The sequence below is a fragment of the Anolis carolinensis genome, chromosome 4 (genome assembly GCF_035594765.1).
Source record: "Anolis carolinensis isolate JA03-04 chromosome 4, rAnoCar3.1.pri, whole genome shotgun sequence".
NCBI lineage: Eukaryota > Metazoa > Chordata > Lepidosauria > Squamata > Dactyloidae > Anolis > Anolis carolinensis.
The window spans coordinates 155,192,331-155,211,035 of record NC_085844.1 but is presented as its reverse complement, the minus strand read 5'-3'; the positions used below and the strand labels follow the sequence as shown (position 1 = coordinate 155,211,035).

The 18,705-nt window shown below is 43.5% G+C and overlaps 1 protein-coding gene across 5 annotated transcripts in view; it reads left to right on the top strand.

The window, feature by feature from the left end:
* The window catches only part of LOC100557752 (calcium-activated chloride channel regulator 1), a 41,398-nt gene extending 35,254 nt beyond the window's left edge, over positions 1-6,144 (top strand). For 3 of the 5 annotated variants that reach the window (XM_062978056.1, XM_062978055.1, XM_062978054.1), the window contains 2 exons: positions 557-646; positions 5,418-6,144. In XM_062978056.1, coding sequence (XP_062834126.1) covers positions 557-646; positions 5,418-5,812 — 485 coding nt within the window. In that variant the 3' untranslated portion in view covers positions 5,813-6,144. Of the gene's footprint in view, positions 1-556; positions 683-5,417 lie in introns of those variants that run through there. The other 2 variants (XR_010005344.1, XM_062978057.1) reach the window with 2 other exon arrangements.
* The last annotated feature ends 12,561 nt before the right edge of the window (positions 6,145-18,705 follow it).

The window sequence follows — 18,705 nt, the reverse complement described above, 5'->3', positions numbered from 1 at the left end:
GCCACCGGAAGAGTGCAGAAGATATGCAGGATTACACAGAAATAAGCTTGAAATGTTACAGTCATGGACTTATTTAAGCGATTCAGTGGTTCCAAAGATAAACAAATGAGTGGCTTTTAAATTTTGGTGTCATAATGGTGGTATTCTTGAATGATCTACATATATTTTTGATTTCCAATCATCTTCTACTGCCATAAAAACTTCTCATTTCGTGTCAATGCTTTTGACACAAAATAAATGCTTTTGACACTAATTGAATAAATAAAAACTTCTCATCATGTGGAGATTCGCAGCTTTATATATTTTACAAAAATGAAAAGAACAGTAGCATTTGCCCTGGAATTTTATGCATGTGAGAAACAAATTTACAATAACATATTCAATAATGAGACTAGGTATGAGACTAGTTCATCCTTATTATTAGTAATGCTTTTGAAGAATCAACATTTGGGAGGGGGGAGCAAAATGTAACAAAATTTGTCATCTGCAAAAAAAAAATCCATGAAAGGAAATAATCAGGTAGAAAAATGAAGGTTTTTCCATTTTTTTCACACAGGTGGAATAGTTCTGAACCCACCAAGACCTGTGATTAATGTTACGGATGCCAGTTTCGGCTTAGGAAATTTTGACAGAATATCATCAGCAGGTAGTTTTATGGTAACAGCTGTCCCTGCTGGAGGAGGTGGAGGAGGTGGTGGTGGTGGAGGAGGAGGTGGAGGAGGTGGTGGTGGTGGAGGAGGAGGAGGAGGAGGAGGTGGTGGTGGTGGTGGTGGTGGTGGAGGAGGAGGAGGAGGAGGAAGTACATACAAAGATGTCTTCCCACCAAATAAAATCACCGACCTTGAAGTAATATTCAATGAGAATGATGAATTCGTTTTGACTTGGACAGCCCCTGGGGATGATTATGATTTTGGACAAGGTATGTACAGTTCTGATTCGGTTAAGCTTATGAGCCCATCAGGTCAATAAGTTGACTTTTTTGCATTATAAAGAGAAAATACTGTTTTCAATTCTATTTACATTAATTATCCAATTTCCTTAACATTCATGAGTAATATTATACTGTTGCTGTAGTTTTAACTGAAGTCTTTAAGTTTTAACTATAATGTACGGGCAATCCCCAAGGTATGAACAAGATAGGTTCTGTAGGCCTGTTCTTAAGTTGAATTTGCATGTTAAGTCACAACAGGCACATTTTTAAAGTGTAACTCCAGCTAAATACACACACACAGGATAGCATAGGGAAAGGTTAACACCACTGTGGTGTTTGTTTTACTGTCTGTTCCCCTGTTCAGAAGATTTCGCCCCTCTTTTTGTCCCAGTGAGAATTAGATTTTGAAAAACATGGCTTGTTGTGGAAACAAGGATTGGTGATAAAGCTTCAGTGGAGACACCCTTTCCCCATGGTAACTCTTTCAGGAGTAAATTTCCCTTCTGAGGAGTAGATTTTTTTCACTTTCTGTTGTCTCACCATTGGGGGCTGCCTGTACTTGGTTTTATTGTGAGCCATTTTGGATCTCTTTTGTTTTTTTTTTTGAAGAGATAAAGTAAAATGATGATGGTGATGATGATGATAATTGTTATTATAATATCAATAACAGTAATAATAATATAATAGATATTAACCTTCAAGTAGATCCAGTGTTACTTGCAAGGGAAGTTAGGTTTTCCGCGGGATGGGGATGAACAACCCATCACCACTACTGCCACGCACACATACACAAAACTAAAATTGGAAGTAAAATAAAGAAAATTGTATCCAGTAGTCACTCCCCACTTCCCATCTTGCTGCTTTGTGTGTAGAAATGATGTGCCAGGAGGTCCCCCCCCCCCCCCCCCCCGTCTCTTGGTGCATCATTTTTACATGCCAGGAGGCCTGCTAGAAAGGAGTAATAGTGGCCCAGTAAGTTTTCTTTTATTTTAAAGTCTTTTGGGTGGCTTTGGAGTGGCCCCATGCCCTGCTGGTAGGTACTGGGAGGGCATGGTGACACTCCCCCCAGGAAAGCCCGGGGGCATGGGAAGTTCAACCCACGACAAAGCAGGTTTCTTAAACCTGCTTCGTCATGGGTTTAGGCCCTGTCTGGAAGTGCCCCTGGAATCCATAACACGCTATTCAAGTATGGTCTGAGAATCTTCAGGAAAAAATTCCTTAGAAACTTTTGGACGAATTGGTTAAATCAAGATTAAAGATATATAGACACAGAGAAAAGAGGGAAAGGGGGGCACACAGGAAGAAATAAGCCCATTACTTGTTCTAGTGGCAAGCTTATTTATTCAAAATGCAAGTACTGTTCGGTTACAGCCATGAAATGGGGTTATTTTGAATTGTAATAGTTGGGAAGCCTGTATGGCCAATGGAAGGAAAAATAAGGAACAAAGGACCTTTTAGTGTGAAGTAGGTATGTGCATTATGTCTTGCCACTCAGTTCATGCTTCAGGGCTATATGACATGGAAGCTAATGGAAATGAATTTAGATAGGGTCCTATTTAGAGCAAAAGAATTCTCCCTCTCTTGCTAGCTCGGGCCCCTTCTACACTGCCCTATATCTCAGGATTTGATCCCAGATCATCTTCTTATCCCAGATTATCTGGCAGTGTAGGCTCATATAATCCAGTTCAAAGCAGATAATCTGGGATCAGATCCTGGGATATAAAAATAGTGTAGAAGGAGCCTCAATGTCAATATCCCACACATACCCCTCACACATACATTTATTTATTTATTTCGTGTCAAAAGCATTGATACAGCAAATACATTTCAAATAATGGAAATAAAATAGAAATGAAAAGAAATCACAAGCAACTAAATAGTTTTGGACCAAAAGCGGGCAACAGCAACCGCATTGTCTGTAGCTTTAAACAACTCCTCCTCCGTACATGAGGCAGGGCATTGTGGGCAAGCATACATATGCGGAGTTGTTTGTTCAGCTCCACAGTCACACAAGGTGGAGGATTCCTCCAGGTAGTGCCACCTTGCCAAGTTGTCTTTTGATCTGCCCACTCCACTTCTGAGTCTGTTCAGGGACTTCCAAGTTGCCCATTCCTGGTTTGCCCCTGGAGGAAGACCCTCTTGGGGGGCCACACATACATTAAAATGCTCATTCAAAACCAGCAGCATTTCCTGAGAAAAGAAAGTTTGAAATCCACCAAAAGATCAAGGAACTTTATAATAAAGATAGAATAATAGGCTTTACTCAGAGTGAGCAATTCTGGGACAAAATTTTAGAAAGTGAAAGCAAGACAATTACAAAAGTTTATAATAAACTACTAGAGTGGTCAACAGAAGGGGAAACAGTAAAAGACTGCATGATCAAATGGGCAGAAAACCTGAGAAGAACAATAACTCTCTCAGAATGGGAATTAATTTGGAATAAAAAATTAAAATATACATATGCAATGGATTTGAAGGAGAATTGGTTAAAAATGTTCCAACGCTGGTATATTACACCGAGAAAATTAAGTTTAATGTACAAAAATACACAAAAAATGTTGGAAATGTAAGGAACACAAGGGTAGTTTCTTTCATATGTGATGGACTTGTAAATAAGCAAAAATGTACTGGGAGAAAATTCATGATATTAGCCAGCAAATTTTCAAATCAAAATTCCCCATGAAACCAGAGTATTTTTTATTAGGCATAACAGATTTGGACATTCAGCTAGATCCCAATGATGTTATCTTGTTTACATATATGAGTACTGCTGCCAGAATTTGCTATGCGAAACACTAGAAGCAAAAAGAAATACCAAACATAGATGAATGGAGACAGAAATTGAAAGAGATTAAAGACATGGACAAATTAACTTTTTTATTAAAAAAAATACGGGAAACCCGATTAAGTACACAGATTGGTCCAAAATAGAGGAATACAAAAAAAAGGAGAAATAAAAGAATTATTAGAGTGGACATCTTTTCCTCCTCAAAGTAAGAAACAAGAAGAGCCGATTCACCTTTGCTCTAGGTTTTTTAAAGATTTTTTTCTATCCTCAAATTAAACCATATATATAGAGTTAAAGTCAAAATCGCAAAAGGCTAGATGGAAGTCAATACCAGTATTATTATTATTATTATTATTATTATTATTATTATTATTATTTATGATGATGATGATGATGATGATTATTATTATTAACCTTTTTCATATATATATATATATATATATATATATATATACACACACACACACACACATAAAATTTTCTTTTTTTCTTTTTTCTCTCTTTTTTCTTTATAGATTTCCTCCTTTCCTATAATACTATTGTTCTCCCTTTTTACCTGTTTGAAAAATACCCCCATCTTTTCCCTTCCTGTTCCATCCTCCATTCCCCACCCCTTTTTCCCTTTTATATATCCTTAATAAATATATTTTTTTTAAAAAAAGAGATGCTTATAATTGTACTATCCACTGTTCTGTAAAATGTGGCTGTCATCTCTTTGTATTTTATAATATTATGTTTTTTTCTGGGCATTTTAATTGTGTTGTAGCCCGCTCTGAGCCGTAAGGAGAGGCAGGTAACAATTATCATCATTATCATTACTACTATTACACCTACTACTACTACCCTGTTTCCCTGAAAATAAGCCCTACCCCAAAAATAAGACCCAGTTAAAATTGCCAGTCAGATGTATTAACTAGTAGGACATCCATTGCGACACACGAGAGATGTATTGAATTATAAAATAATAATATATAATTCAATATAAATATTATATTGCAACGGTGTTCCAGAAGAAAGTCACATGAATGTAGATTGTTGTACATGAGTAAATGTAACATGAAAAAGCAAGACAGTCCCTGAAAATATGCCCTATTGCATCTTTTGGAGCAAAAATTACTATAAGGCCTGGTCTTATTTTTTGGGAAATTCAGTACAGTAGGGTCTTGCTTATCCGACATAAACGGGCCGGCAGAATGTTGGATAAGAGAAAATGTTGGATAATAAGGAGAGATTAAGGAACATCAAATTACGTTATGATTTTACAAATTAAGCACCAAAACATTTTGTTTTTCAACAAATTGACAGAAAAAGCAGATCAATACACGCTAATATTATGTAATAATTTACTGTATTTACAAATTTAGCACCAAAACATCACAATGTATTGAAAACATTGACTACAAAAACTTTGACTACTAAAAGGCAGACTGCGTTAGATAATACAGAATGTTGGATAAGTGAAGGTTAGATAAGCAAGACTCTACTGTACTACTGTTAATTCACAGTTTGTTTAGAGCAATGGTGTCAGAGTTGTGGCCCTCCAGGTGTGCTGGACTTCAGGTGCCAGAGTTTCTGGCAGTTGGATCAGGTGGCTAGGGCTTCTGGGAGTTGAAGGCCCAAACATCTGGAGGGCCACATCTGGTTTAGAATCATAATTGTAGCCTAATGGGAATGTGTCATCTCTCCCATGTTTTTCAGCTGACAGATATGAAATAAAAATGAGTGGAAACCCATTTGACTTAATAGATGTTAAATTTGCTAGTGCCACCTCTTTGGACACTTCTGCTTTGAAACCTGAATTTTCTGGAGTCAAACAAACCTTTCAGTATAAGCCAGATGAACTCACAAAAGAAAATGGCACCCTAATGTACTTTGCCATTCGTGCCATCGATGAAAGCGATAATGTTGGAGAAGTATCCAATATTGCAAGGGCCACTCGGCTCTTTCGTGCTGCGCCTCCTAGTACTTCTACCCAACCTTTCGTTGTGATTGTTTTATGCTTTGCCGTTATTGGTGCTGTTTTAGGCATAGCATTATATGCTTTACATAAGTGGAAACAAAGTCGTCGTGAGAGCATGGTTAGCATGGATTAAACTGCGACCAGTAGAAATGTTAATTGAATACTACATGTTTACCTTCCATTGGTGGTTTTACATACATTGTGTAAAAAACAACAATCAGCAGCATGAAGATCATTTGTATTTTTATGTATGATCTCATGAATGACTGCATGTATGACTAAATTCACACTATGAAGGCACCGCCTAGACATAAAATCTTTCTTCTTTTTAGACTAAAAACTTTAAAAAAATTAAATGGAAAATTTCATTAAAGGAAAAAAAAAACCTGAGTTTGTTTTAAGAATTGTTGTAGGAACAAAATTTCTTCAAAGTTACAAGAATAAACTGCTAATTAATTTTGTGAATTAAGTTTCATCATTAAATGAAATAATGCCAAGGGGGTCAAGACATTTTATATTTAAAGCAATCAGAGTTGGGACTAATCTTATATTATCTGTTCCCTGACTTTTGGGTTTAATATTAAAGTTATTTAGTATATCAATGTGAGATAGTTAAAATTTCTCCACTCTATTTATATCTCTGATGCAAATTTATTTATGCAAACTCTGGTTTTGGTGACAAGAAATCATCTAAGTATTAGCTGTTAAAGATAAAGGTAAAGGTTTCCCTGACGTTAAGTCTAGTTGTGTCTGGGGGATGGTGCTCATCTCGATTTCTAAGCCGAAAAGCCAGCATTGACCAAAGACACCTCCAAGGTCATGTGGCTGGCATGACTGCATGGAACGCCGTTACCTTTCCGCCGGAGTGGTACCTATTGATCTACTCACATTTGCATGTTTTCGAACTGCTAGGTTGGCAGAAGCTGGGCCTAACAGCGGGAGCTTACCTCGCTCCCCGGATTTGAACCGCCAACCTTTCGATCAGTAAGTTCAGCAGCTCAGCAGTTTAATCCGCTGCACCACTAGGGGGCCCGAACTCTGTGATAAATATTGGCATTGGCTTAACAACATATTTAGTGTCCTATTTAATTGTGATCTTCTTTCTGTTGGAGGTTTCTATTTCCCCTCTCATATGGCTTATGTTCATCCCATTCAGTGACATAGGAACCAACAGTTTACATTGTTGTTATCAATTTGATTCCTGGCGACTCTATGAATGACAGACCTCCAAGGCACCCTATCATCAACGGCGTTGCTCAGGTTTTGCAGACTCCAGGCTGTGGTTTCCTTGACTGTATCTATCCACATGGAATGTGGTCTTCTTTTTCTATTGACTACGAACTTCCAAAACCTTGTCTTTCCTAGTGATGTCTTCTCGTGATATGGCCAAAGTACAGCAGTTTCAGTTTGGTCATCTTGTTGTTCTTTTAGCAGTCTTGTGTCAGTTTTCCTCATTGTCCAGCTTTTACAACTGTTGAAGTGTACATTTTGATTAAAAAAAACAACCCCTCAAAATATAGGAAATCAACCACCCTTTAATTTGGGCATTCTGCAGAATGGAAAATCTATACACATAATAAAAGTGAAAAATGTGTATGTGTGTATGTGGCAGAGGTGTCTACTTACGCAGACAACCTAGTGCCTCCACAAACAGCTATAGTTCCCACTGAGCAGGAGACCAATGGCCCTTCCTCCACTGACATGCAGGTTATAGTGAGCGCCATGGACATGTAACCTAAACCCTGCCAGTGTCCTCCACAAATACCATTCTGCCCCCCACCCAAGTGAAAGCTTTCATGCAAGGACAATTTAACCCTAGTTGTTCTGTTTTTCCTCCAGAATGGAGGTCTCAGGGTTCCTTAATTTGCATGACCCCGCCCACTGCCTCTACCTTTACCCTTTCCTACCCTTTGCTATGGCCCACAGTTAACAGAGGAATTGATCAGCAACTGAACAAAAGGTTTGGGGAGAATTCACAATGATTTACAAGAGTTGTACTTGACCTACATCCAGAGAGCATTGTTAACCCAACCAACGATGGATCTAGACCAAACTTGCCATGGATAATGAGACTTGAAGTACCTTCACTGATACTGTGGCCCCCACCAACAATAGACTGGGACTAAACTTGGCACAGAGAAGCCCCATGACCAACTGAACAAACTGCATGGGTTAGTAGAATGGACCTTGATTTTGGGAGTTGTGGCTTACCTGCATCCAGAAAGCACTGAACCCAGCTGATGTCAGATCTAGACCAAACTTGTTGGCACACAGACCTAAAATGGCCAACTGTGCATACAGGCCTGGTTTGAGGATGATTGACCTCAGATCTGGGAGTTGTAGTTCACCCTTAACCAGAGAGCCCTGAACCCAGCCGATAATGGAAGTAATTTGTAACCCACAGGTGCAAAGAAACCTTGATAGTTTTTCTGCTCAGGAGTCTTGGTTAAAGCCATTACATTGTTCTAAGAAGCACAATTTTGGCAGTCTGTTGTTTTTGAATTTTTTTTTTATTTTAGACCAGTATTTAAAGGCCCTGATTTTGGCGAGACCTTTGATAGAATGTATTTCTAACTCTGCTCTAACTGCGGCAGCGGTGGTCTTAGTTTCAACGCCAAGTATCTTTCTTAAAAATTTTGATTGTGTTTGTTCTAGTATTGGTAGTTTGCTTAGGCTCAGATTTCTGCTCCATATAGTATCATGGGGAGGATTTTTGCTTTATAAACTTTCCGAACACCATAATTTTTGACTTGGTTTTGGTTATTGCCAGCTCGTTTTTGTGGGTGTAGATGTTAAGTTTAATCAGTAATCTTCGTAAACCTATTTGGGTATTAGACATCAGATCCATGCCATCCGCATATAAAAGAGTATTTATGTGTCTGTTACCAATTATAGGCATATGGACCTCGGAGCTGCTGAGGTGGTCTGGCAGGTCATTGATATAAAAGTTGAAAAGTAAAGGGGCTAATAAACAGCCTTGTCTTACACCTTTGCAGGAGTCAATTCTCTTTGTCAAGGCACCACTGATTCCCGTCCTAACCTGGATATGGTTATTGGAGTATAAACTTTTGATCAGGAGTAGTAGTCTTCGGTCTATTCCATGTACCGTTAGTTTTTGCCAGAGGAGCTCTCTGTTGATGCTGTCAAAGGCTGCTTTTAGATCAATGAAAGCAACATCAAGTCTACTCTCTTTTTAGATTTTTATATATTAGGTGGTTTAGGATAAAACAGTTATCTATGGTGGATCTTCCTGATCTGAAGCCAGCTTGTTCTTCTGATAGGATTTTATTTTCATATTCTCGAAGCTCTAATTTACAGTAGATTTTGGCCACTATATCTATTAGGCTGTTTTAAAAATCTTTATTGCACCCTTTTTTGTAAATAGGAATAATTATTGCCAATTTCCAACCTGTAGGAATGTTGGCAGTGTCATTTATGTGATTACATAGACCTGCTATTAGGGGTGCCCACCAGTTAGGGTTGGATTTAAATAACTCTGGTGGTAAAAAGTCTTCTCCAGGAGCTTTATTGTTGTTAAGGCTTTCAATTATACTCTTTATTTCCTGTACAGTAGTCAGGGCCAGTCTGGCAGATTTTCGGGGCTGTCTATACTAGGTAAGATATTTCTTTGGAAGGGGCGAGGGGGCAAACAGTTGTGAAAAGTGGATCTCCCAATTTGCTGCAGGAATAGGGGCATCAAATGCATATTTCCTTTCTTTAAGAATTCCAGCTACTGAATTCCAGAAGAGGACTGTGTTCCTCCCTTTAGCAGCGAGTTCTAACACATTCAGATTTATATTGAATTGGTTGTCTTTTTTGCTCTAATGGTTTGCTTATATTTCCTTCTCAGTTCTAACATATTGTTATGTATAGTCTTAGACTGAGACCCCTGCGCTTTTCTCATTAGGCTCTTAAGTCTTTTCCTAATGTATTGTCACTCAGTATCGAACCAATACGCTCTATATCTTTTGGTAATTGATGGGGTAGCATTCTCAGTTAAATGATTTTTAGTTGGCCGCATATATTCTCCAATGCTGAATTAACTGCCATCCAATCGGATGAAGAGGTTTGTATTGTAGCTGACCAATGATCAAAGTCTGAGGAATTAAGGGACTTGTTTATCTCATCAGTGTTGACCTTATGCCACCTGATTCTTTTGTTTAGTTGTATCTCGGTTTTGTTTGTAATCCGTTGATCCAGCTCATTAGTAAATCTCAGGTCCGGTGGTACCCTGATCTTAACACTGACTGGTTGATGATCACTATCAGCTCTGGGAAGAACTTCAATTTGTGAAAAGAGATCATCTTTTCCAGCAGACACACATATGAAATCAAGTACACTACTTGTGTGTATGCCATGGTAAGTGTAGGGGTATTTGAAGTTAGGATCATTGCCCCCTAGGATGAGCAGGCTGCATTTGCTGATTAGTGACAAAAGTTTTGCACCTGCTGCATTGGTCTTTGTGTCGCAGGAAGACCAACAGGGTATCCCGCTTGCAGAGGGACTGGGTAAGCCTATAGAGGATGCAAAGGTCTCAGGTGAAGGGCCTAGTCTGGCGTTCAAATTCCCCAACATAATAATTACAGTGTGTGGGTGAAGGAGTGAGATGTCTAGAATCATGGCTTTTTCTTCGTATACTCTGTGAATGCACACTAATGGAGAATGCTGCGCCTGCGCAGGCTCCAACGGATACTCTTCCAAGCAAAAGTTTGAAATTTGGCGGTAACCCCGCCCCTCTCCCCAGAGGGTATAAAGGGCGCCCTCCGCGCTCGCTCTCCAGTTCCTTTTTTTCCGCCGCAAAGCTCACTTCGGACTCTTCGTTCTTATGTCGACCACGCGTTTTAAGCGGTGCACTCAATGTGCCGCTAAGATTCCAGATTCCGACGGTCACACTAAGTGCCTTTTCTGCCTCGGCGAAAGTCACGTCGTTGGTACCTGCCGTTTTTGCCTGGCCTTTACAGCTCAGGCCCGAAGAAATAGGGCTGCGAGACTCCGGGCAGCTCTCTACGAAAAGACTCTTGCTCCTGAGGCTTCTACTTCCACCCCGGCCTCGATGGCGTCCAGACTGCTCCATCGGTATCATCCAAGGCCTCGAAAACTTCGAGAGCAAAACCGGCCAAACCGCCCTGCACGGTGACTACAGCCACGGTTTCGACCCGGTCGGGCAAAATGGGCCCTTCATCGACTTCGAGTTCGGTAACTTCAGCCATTTCCACTCGATTCCGCCTGGCTTCGCCGCCATCTTCTTCCGCCATGAAGATTGCCTTTAAGAGGGCCCAGGAGGAATCCAGACGAGCCCAGTCTGACTCGGCAGCTGTGTGCCCGATTCCTCCGACACCGGGAAAATCGCTAAGGGTCGCGTCGAAGCAACCTCCAGCAAAGAAACGAATGATCCAGAGGTCGTCCTCCTCAGCTTCTTCGAAGAAGGACGTCCCCTCCTCTGTGGCTTCCTCCAGGAGATCCTCCCCTATCCAACCAGCGCAACGCCTCCGCTCTTCTCCTCCTCATGGTCAGTCCTCAGATGCGGACGCTCAAGCCTCTCCCGACCGGTCGGTCAGGACAGTTATTAAGGCTCCCCAGCCAGCGCCATCACGCCTTCCGGCTCGACAAGAGCTTTTTCCCCCGGCTCAGATACCTGAGAGGGGTAGACAGATGACGCGCTTAGCCCGTGCCGCCCAGGCCTCTGCGTCCAAGGGCGTTCGTCCACAGCCGGTTCCTGCTGCTCTTGAGGTGATACCTCAACAGGACTCTGCGCTTGTTTCTCCTCCCTGGTCCCCTCAAGGGCCCGAGGAGGATGACTCCGATATCGAACACCCCGAGTCGATCCTCTCCGCCTCCGTTGTCTCTCTCGGTCTCGACCTCTCCCCGCCTCACGACGCCTACGAGGTCGACCCACCTTCTCCGACAGATAATATCTGGGCCTTCTCCGACCAGATGGTCAGAATGGCAGACGCTCTGGGGATGGAAATTAAGCAAACCTCAAAAGCTGTTACCAACCCTGTTTTCAAGAGGGTCCAGGCTCAAGCCCCGCCAGCCACCTTGCTGCCTTTTCTTCCATACCTCCTGGACGTAATCCAGGCATCCTGGAAGACTCCATCTTCGATACCTCCAACCTCTAAGAAAATAGAGGCCTGGTACCGAACCGATGATGAAGCCCTGGAATGGCTCAAACATCACCCTGATCCAAACTCCATGGTGGTAAAGGCCTCCCAATCGTCGGGTCGGCAGTCCAACTCCCCTGCCAACAGGGAGGGCAAAAGATTCGATGCCGTAGGCCGCAAGCTCTACTCCGGCGCTCTCCTCCTTTGCCGCATGGCGAACTACGGAGCCTGTATGGGCGCTTATCAACAAATCCTCTGGGAAAAAGCCCAACCTTTCTTCGCCAAACTCTCTGACGAAGACCAGTCAGATCTCTCAACCCTCCAGCAGGAGGCGGACTCCCTCGCACACCACCAAATCCAAATGGCTAAACACACTGGCGATACCGCCGGTAAGATGATTGCCCACGCAGTTGCGATCAGACGGCATGCATGGCTTCGGTCCTCAGGACTCTCTTCTTCCTCTCGACAAGTGATCGAAGACCTTCCCTTCGACACTCAGGGTCTTTTCAACTCTGGTACTGATGACAAACTGAAGTCCAATCATGACTTCAAGATCCTCGCAGCAAAGTGCGGGACCGATCAACCTCAGGCTCAGCGGACCCGATGGTTCCCGCAACGATACCGTCGCTACCCTCAGCCTTTTCGTCACCAACTGTTTTGACGCTCGTCGAGCTCGAGTCACCACAGTCATCAGCAACAACCTCGCTGCCAGCACCAGGTCCCGAAAGGTCGGGGCAAGGGTGCTACAGCTATGCCACAACCCCAACGACGGGCCTGACGCCCACTCTCTCGGGGCCTTTTCTACCTTCACTACTACTGCCACTGCCATGCCTTTCCTAGGCTCCGACCAGAACTTTCCTCTCTGCTCTTTCTGCAATCGCCTAGCTCCTTTCTACCACGAATGGGAGTCTATCACCTCAGATGCCTGGGTTCTCCGCATTGTCAGAGACAGCTATGCCTTGGAATTCGAAACTTTGCCCCCACGGGTCACATCCTCCACACCGACCCTTTACCGGAAATATGCTCCGAGGTCGACTCCCTTCTGGCGAAGGGCGCAATCCAGCCTTCTCCTTCCGAGCAGGACACTCGAGGTTTCTTCTCGAGATACTTTACGGTTCCCAAAAGGGGCGGAGGTCTTCGGCCCATCCTCGACCTGCGAGCCTTAAACCTCTTCATTCTGCCTTCAAAATTTCGAATGGTCTCGGTGGCCTCCATTCTCCCAATGCTCCGACACGGAGACTACTTTGCCTCTATAGACTTACGCGATGCGTATTTCCACGTCTCGGTACGTCGATCTCACAGGCGCTTCCTCTCCTTCAAGCTCCTGGGACAGTCTTACCAGTTCACAGTTCTCCCTTTCGGCCTCATCACGGCTCCAAGGGTCTTCACGAAGGTGGTCGCCGTGGTGGCAGCGCACCTAAGGAAACAGGGCATAATGGTCTTTCCTTATTTGGACGATTGGATGATTGTCGCATCCGACCCCTCATCCCTTCAAAACCACGTCTCTCAAGCTCTTTCTCTTCTACAATGGCTGGGCCTTCAGTTGAATGTCACAAAGTCCCAACTCCTCCCGGCCACAGAAATCCGCTTCATCGGAGCTCTCTTCAACTCCCTACCGAAGGACAGATTCCTAGCCCTTCAACAACACCTTTCTCTCCTCCTCTGCAACCGCAGGATGCGAGCCCACTCTGTCCAGGTTCTTCTGGGTCACATGGCCTCCACTGTCATGGTTACTCCTTTCGCCAGACTGCGTCTCAGACCTCTCCAAAGATGGTTTATAGACTCTTTCAAACCCCATCGGCATCCGAGCTCAATGTTTCTCACGGTACCAAACCAGGTTCGCCTCTCCCTTCATTGGTGGCAGGACCCAGCGAATGTTTGTGTGGGACTTCCCTTCCATCCCTCCCTTCCGTCAGTCACCATCATGACCGACGCCTCCAATTTTGCATGGGGAGCCCACATGTCAAACTTCACTGTCAGAGACCTTTGGTCCATCCAAGAGAAGTCTCACCACATAAACTTTCTAGAACTGTTATCAATCTTCAAAGCTCTCCGGGCGTTTGCTCGCTTTCTTCCCCACAAGACTGTTCTGATCCAAACGGACAACGTAGTAGCTATGTACTACATCAACAAACAAGGGGGTACGGGCTCGAGAAAGCTGATGGCTCTCTCAATGGACATTTGGCTATGGTGCATAGCGAGACACATAACCCTCTCGGCGGTTCACCTTCCGGGTGCTCAAAACATGCTAGCAGACTCTCTAAGCAGAATAACGACCTCCCCTCACGAGTGGCGTCTCGATCCCGAAATCCTGAAATCCGCCTTCGACGATTGGGGCTGGCCAGCTCTAGACCTTTTTGCCTCCCCCTCGAACGCTCAACTTCCTCGCTTCGGAGCGAGACTACCTCCAAACTCAACTCCGGGCTGTCTCGGAGACGCGTTTCTCCTCGACTGGACTCTCGAGCCCGTCTATCTTTTTCCTCCCTTCCCTCTCATCTCGAGGGTAATAGAGAGACTCTATCTAACGCCAACATCGGCCATCCTGATCGCCCCTGCATGGCCACGCCAGCCGTGGTACCCAACTCTACTCTGGATGTGTGCGGATCCTCCCCGCACTCTCCCAACTCTCCCTCATCTACTATCTTCACAGAGGGGACAGGTCCTCCACCCTGACGTCCCGTCCCTACACCTAACTGCCTGGAGGATACTTCCTTAAATTCTCTTCACCCAGACCTGCAGGCGCTCCTTCGTGCCGCCCATAAGCCGGCTACGTCAAAGGCCTATGCTTACAAGCCTGCAAAATTCCAGACCTTCCTTCGGGACCGACACGTCGATCCCTCCTCTACTTCGATCCCGCTGGTCCTGGACTTCCTACTTTCTCTCGCGGATCGTCAACTCTCTCTGGCCTCGATAAAATCCTATCTCGCTGCTCTCTCCTGGCATTTCCAACGTCAAGGACAACCCTCTCTCTTTTCTAACAACCTCATTAAAACCTTTCTTCGAGGTTACAACAACCTGCATCCTCCAGTTCAACCTCCGACTCCCGGATGGAGCCTCGAACTCGTCCTTTCTCAACTGGCTTCAGCTCCCTTTGAACCTATGGCCTCCCCCGACCTTCACCTTCTCTCTTGGAAGACTGCCTTCCTAGTCGCTATCACCTCTGCGCGCAGGCCTTCGGAACTGGCTGCTCTTCGGGTGGACGAACCCTACCTCCGTTTCCACCACGACAGGGCTGTTCTTTGCCCGGACATCACCTTCCTACCTAAGGTGGTCTCTGCTTTTCACCTTAACCAGGACATAATACTCCCTGCTTTCTTTCCTAATCCTTCTTCTTCTTTGGAGCGGAGACTTCATCTTCTGGATGTCAGAAGAGCCCTCCTTTTCTACAAGGACAGGACTAAGGACATACGTAAGTCACCTAGACTGTTTGTGGCTTATGCTACCCATAAGCTGGGCGAACCACTTTCTTCTCAAAGACTCTCACACTGGATTGCTCAGGCTATCGAACTCGCTTACCAGCTGGCTAAATGCCAACCCCCCCCCCTCGATCCGCCCTAGATCTACGAGGGGCCTTTCCACTTCTACTGCCTTCCTGAGGGGTATCCCTCTCGACTCCATCTGTCGAGCGGCTATCTGGTCCACTCCATCCACCTTTGTTTCACACTACAGGATGGACTCAAAGAACCTCAGGGACTCAGCCTTCGCCAGGTCTATCCTTTCCTCCTGCCTTTCCTAACGTTACTTGCCTTACTCAGAGCCAGTTTTGCTGTTCTTTTCTTACAAGTTCACCAATGTCATTCAGCCTTTATTTTACATGATATGTTCATGAGTTCATTAACGTAGTGCTTGTGTACTATACTTACCCACTACACTGAAATGTATTTCCTGAATACCTCTACCTCTGTTTTGGGGAATCCGTCTATACTTACCTCTGTAATTCTTACAGACTATCGCTCACATGCAATATTGTGATTGTGTTCTGGATCCTAATAGCTAGGATCGGTTCTGCACTATATGCTGTTGCATTGTTTTTGACCATTGCACTTGCTTTTGCACCTTGTGCTCAATAAATGTGTTGTTTGCACACTAAACTTGTTGTCGGGTTTGCTATCCCACCTACCTACACCTCAGCTTGCTAGTCTCCATTAGTGTGCATTCACAGAGTACACGAAGAAAAAGGACAGGTTGCTTACCTGTAACCGTGTTTCTTCGAGTGTACTCTGTGAATTCACACAATCCCGCCCTTCCTTCCCCACATGCAAACCTCTCCCTTTCTCGTCGCCTTTGCGGCGTAGGAACTGGAGAGCGAGCATGGAGAGCGCCCTTTATACCCTCTGGGGAGAGGGGCGGGGTTACCGCCAAATTTCAAACTTTAGCTTGGAAGAGTATCCGTTGGAGCCTGCGCAGGCGCAGCCTTCTCCATTAGTGTGAATTCACAGAGTACACTCGAAGAAACACGGTTACAAGTAAGCAACCTGTCCTTCTAACTGCACCCATATTTCAGGTCTATGATATGGGGATGTGAAAGGTGGGATATACACATTAATCATTATTAGGTCACTATTCCTGTAACTGAACTTTACAACCAGAACTTGTGGCAAGTCATCTTCCTCATATAATTTGGTACCTTTCCAGTTTAATTCTGTCTTCAGCAAAATCCCTAGACCCCCAGAAGCTCTCCCTTTATTTTTTGATTTTTAGGCATTATTATACCAAATGTCATAGCCAGGTAGCTGTAACTGATTGCCCCCGTCAACCTCCCACGATTCTTGCAGAGCTATTAAATCAAAGTTATTAAGAAAATTAACAATTTCAGCATTTGAATTTACTCCCGCCCCAGCCACATTCTACGACAGAATGTTCATGTTATTCATGGCTATGTTCCAGGTGATGATCTTTGGATGGGAGGTCTCCTGGAACCCCGTGTGGCTGTGTAGCTTTCAAGCTATTTCTACGTTTGACCCCTTGCCCACTACTTCAGTATCTAGGGATGTTTCACCTGATAAAGGAATTATCAGTGTAAACACAGGGGTTAGTAGTTTGGGTTTTCATAATATTGATCTTCGGGTACAGTGGTGTTACCAAAATATGCATATATGATATGGTATGAATGGAAGAGTGAAAGAGAGCTAGAAATTTGAAGACACCAGTCTGTAAAGCCTGCAAACCATTAACTACCTGCACAGGAATTGTAATTAAAACCTGCTAATGAGACCTGAAATAGTTGATCTGCCCAGCAAACTGTGATAAGAACTGTGACTGATAAGAGAAATGTTTACATCTGTTAACATCTGTCAACATTTGCTAACTTGATGAACTTCTGGGGCAGAGCTGCTTGTTTACTAACACCAATCAAGAGGAATCAACATCTGGTCCAGGAAACTGAGGATATTCCAGGATGGAAGACGTCTATCACTCATTTACAACTTTGGGACAACATCATCAGCAAAACATTGCTATATAAGTGACCTTATGACAGTCCAGAAGGTGTGACAGACAGCGACGCTGTTCACCCGCCATGCTCAGTGGAGATGGTGTACTTCGGAGTGGCAGATCTGCTATGGGAAAGCAGGATTCTGTTCACTGTTTGGGGCCTCCTTTTCTCAGGGAAAGAGGAAGGAGTGCATTTTGAAGTCATGGTCTTTTTGAAGTTTTGGCGTTTTGGTGTTTTGTAACTATATCTTGGTAGGCAGCAGTGGAAGCTGGGTCTGGCCTAAGCAGGTGCTTCTCCAAAGAGGGAGAAAGAATATGGTAATATTTGTGTGCATGAAGATGGATGCATGTTGTGTGTGAATGAAGAATGAAAATATAACCCCCCCCCCCTTTGTTTGTTTCTTAGCCAATGTAACTGTAGGTTGTTTGTGAATCCAATGTAGTTGCATAGAATCTGTATGTTTGTATGTCTAAATGTTGTTCTTTGTTGTTCTATAAAAATTCTGCTATACCTCTCAGACTGAAATTGCAATAAAAAGAACCTATGCTTTAAAGTTATTGAAAAGTTATTCATAACATTTTCGGTGTCAGAAGTGGGATATTCTGTTCAGTCTGACCAGGATGTTTTAAACGTCTTCATGACAGTGGGAAGTATTTAATGATGGTCTCGTCTTTCTCCTCAGGATATGAAAATCTCATCTCTAGCCAGTTTGTGCTATCTGGAACTGCTCTCTGCTGCTCAATTGTTTCCTCAAGACCTTCTTTATTTGAGTGCTGGCATTTTGTATTAATTTTCTTCAAAAAACAACTTAGTGCCTCCAACCTTTCTGTGATTTGGCTTTGCTCCTTCCCTGGCAGATCTCCGAAAGAAGCAATCAGAGACTGTTCCTCAGCACTAAACAGATAACCCTGACCATGAGTGTCATCCTCACCATTTGCGGATTGGACTGTTTGGGCTTTATGGAAATATAACCTCTGTTCATTTCCTTCCTTCATATCTGATTTCTGTTCCTCTGCTGACATTGCGTCATCAGGGACCTTTTGGATAGGAACCTGTTTAAAAAATCTTGTAGTAACCATGCCTTGTTTTAGAAAAAGGTCTCTGGTTCTTATAACAAATTTGTTTATGTTAGGGTCAACAAGGGAGACTATAACATCTACATGCTTTTGATCGTTATCTAAATATTCCACCGTATCTATGTCAGATAGAAAGAAACAGCCTCCCTGGTAAGACCTTTTCTAAAAGCCCTAGCACATGAGTTTTGCAATCTTCCAAACCGGCCAGCTTTCCTGGTTTGGGGACTTTGATAAACACCAGCTTTTTGGGTCAAGAACCAAATTCCAGTTTTCAATAAGATGTCCTTTGCCATAGATCATTTGTTTACAGTTTTGCCCTTTTGTCATTGGTAATATGGATCCGTCAGCTGTCTCTGTCTTTTCTGGGGACATATTGTCCTTCTCCCCCTTCCTGTTGATTTTCTGGTTAATCCAG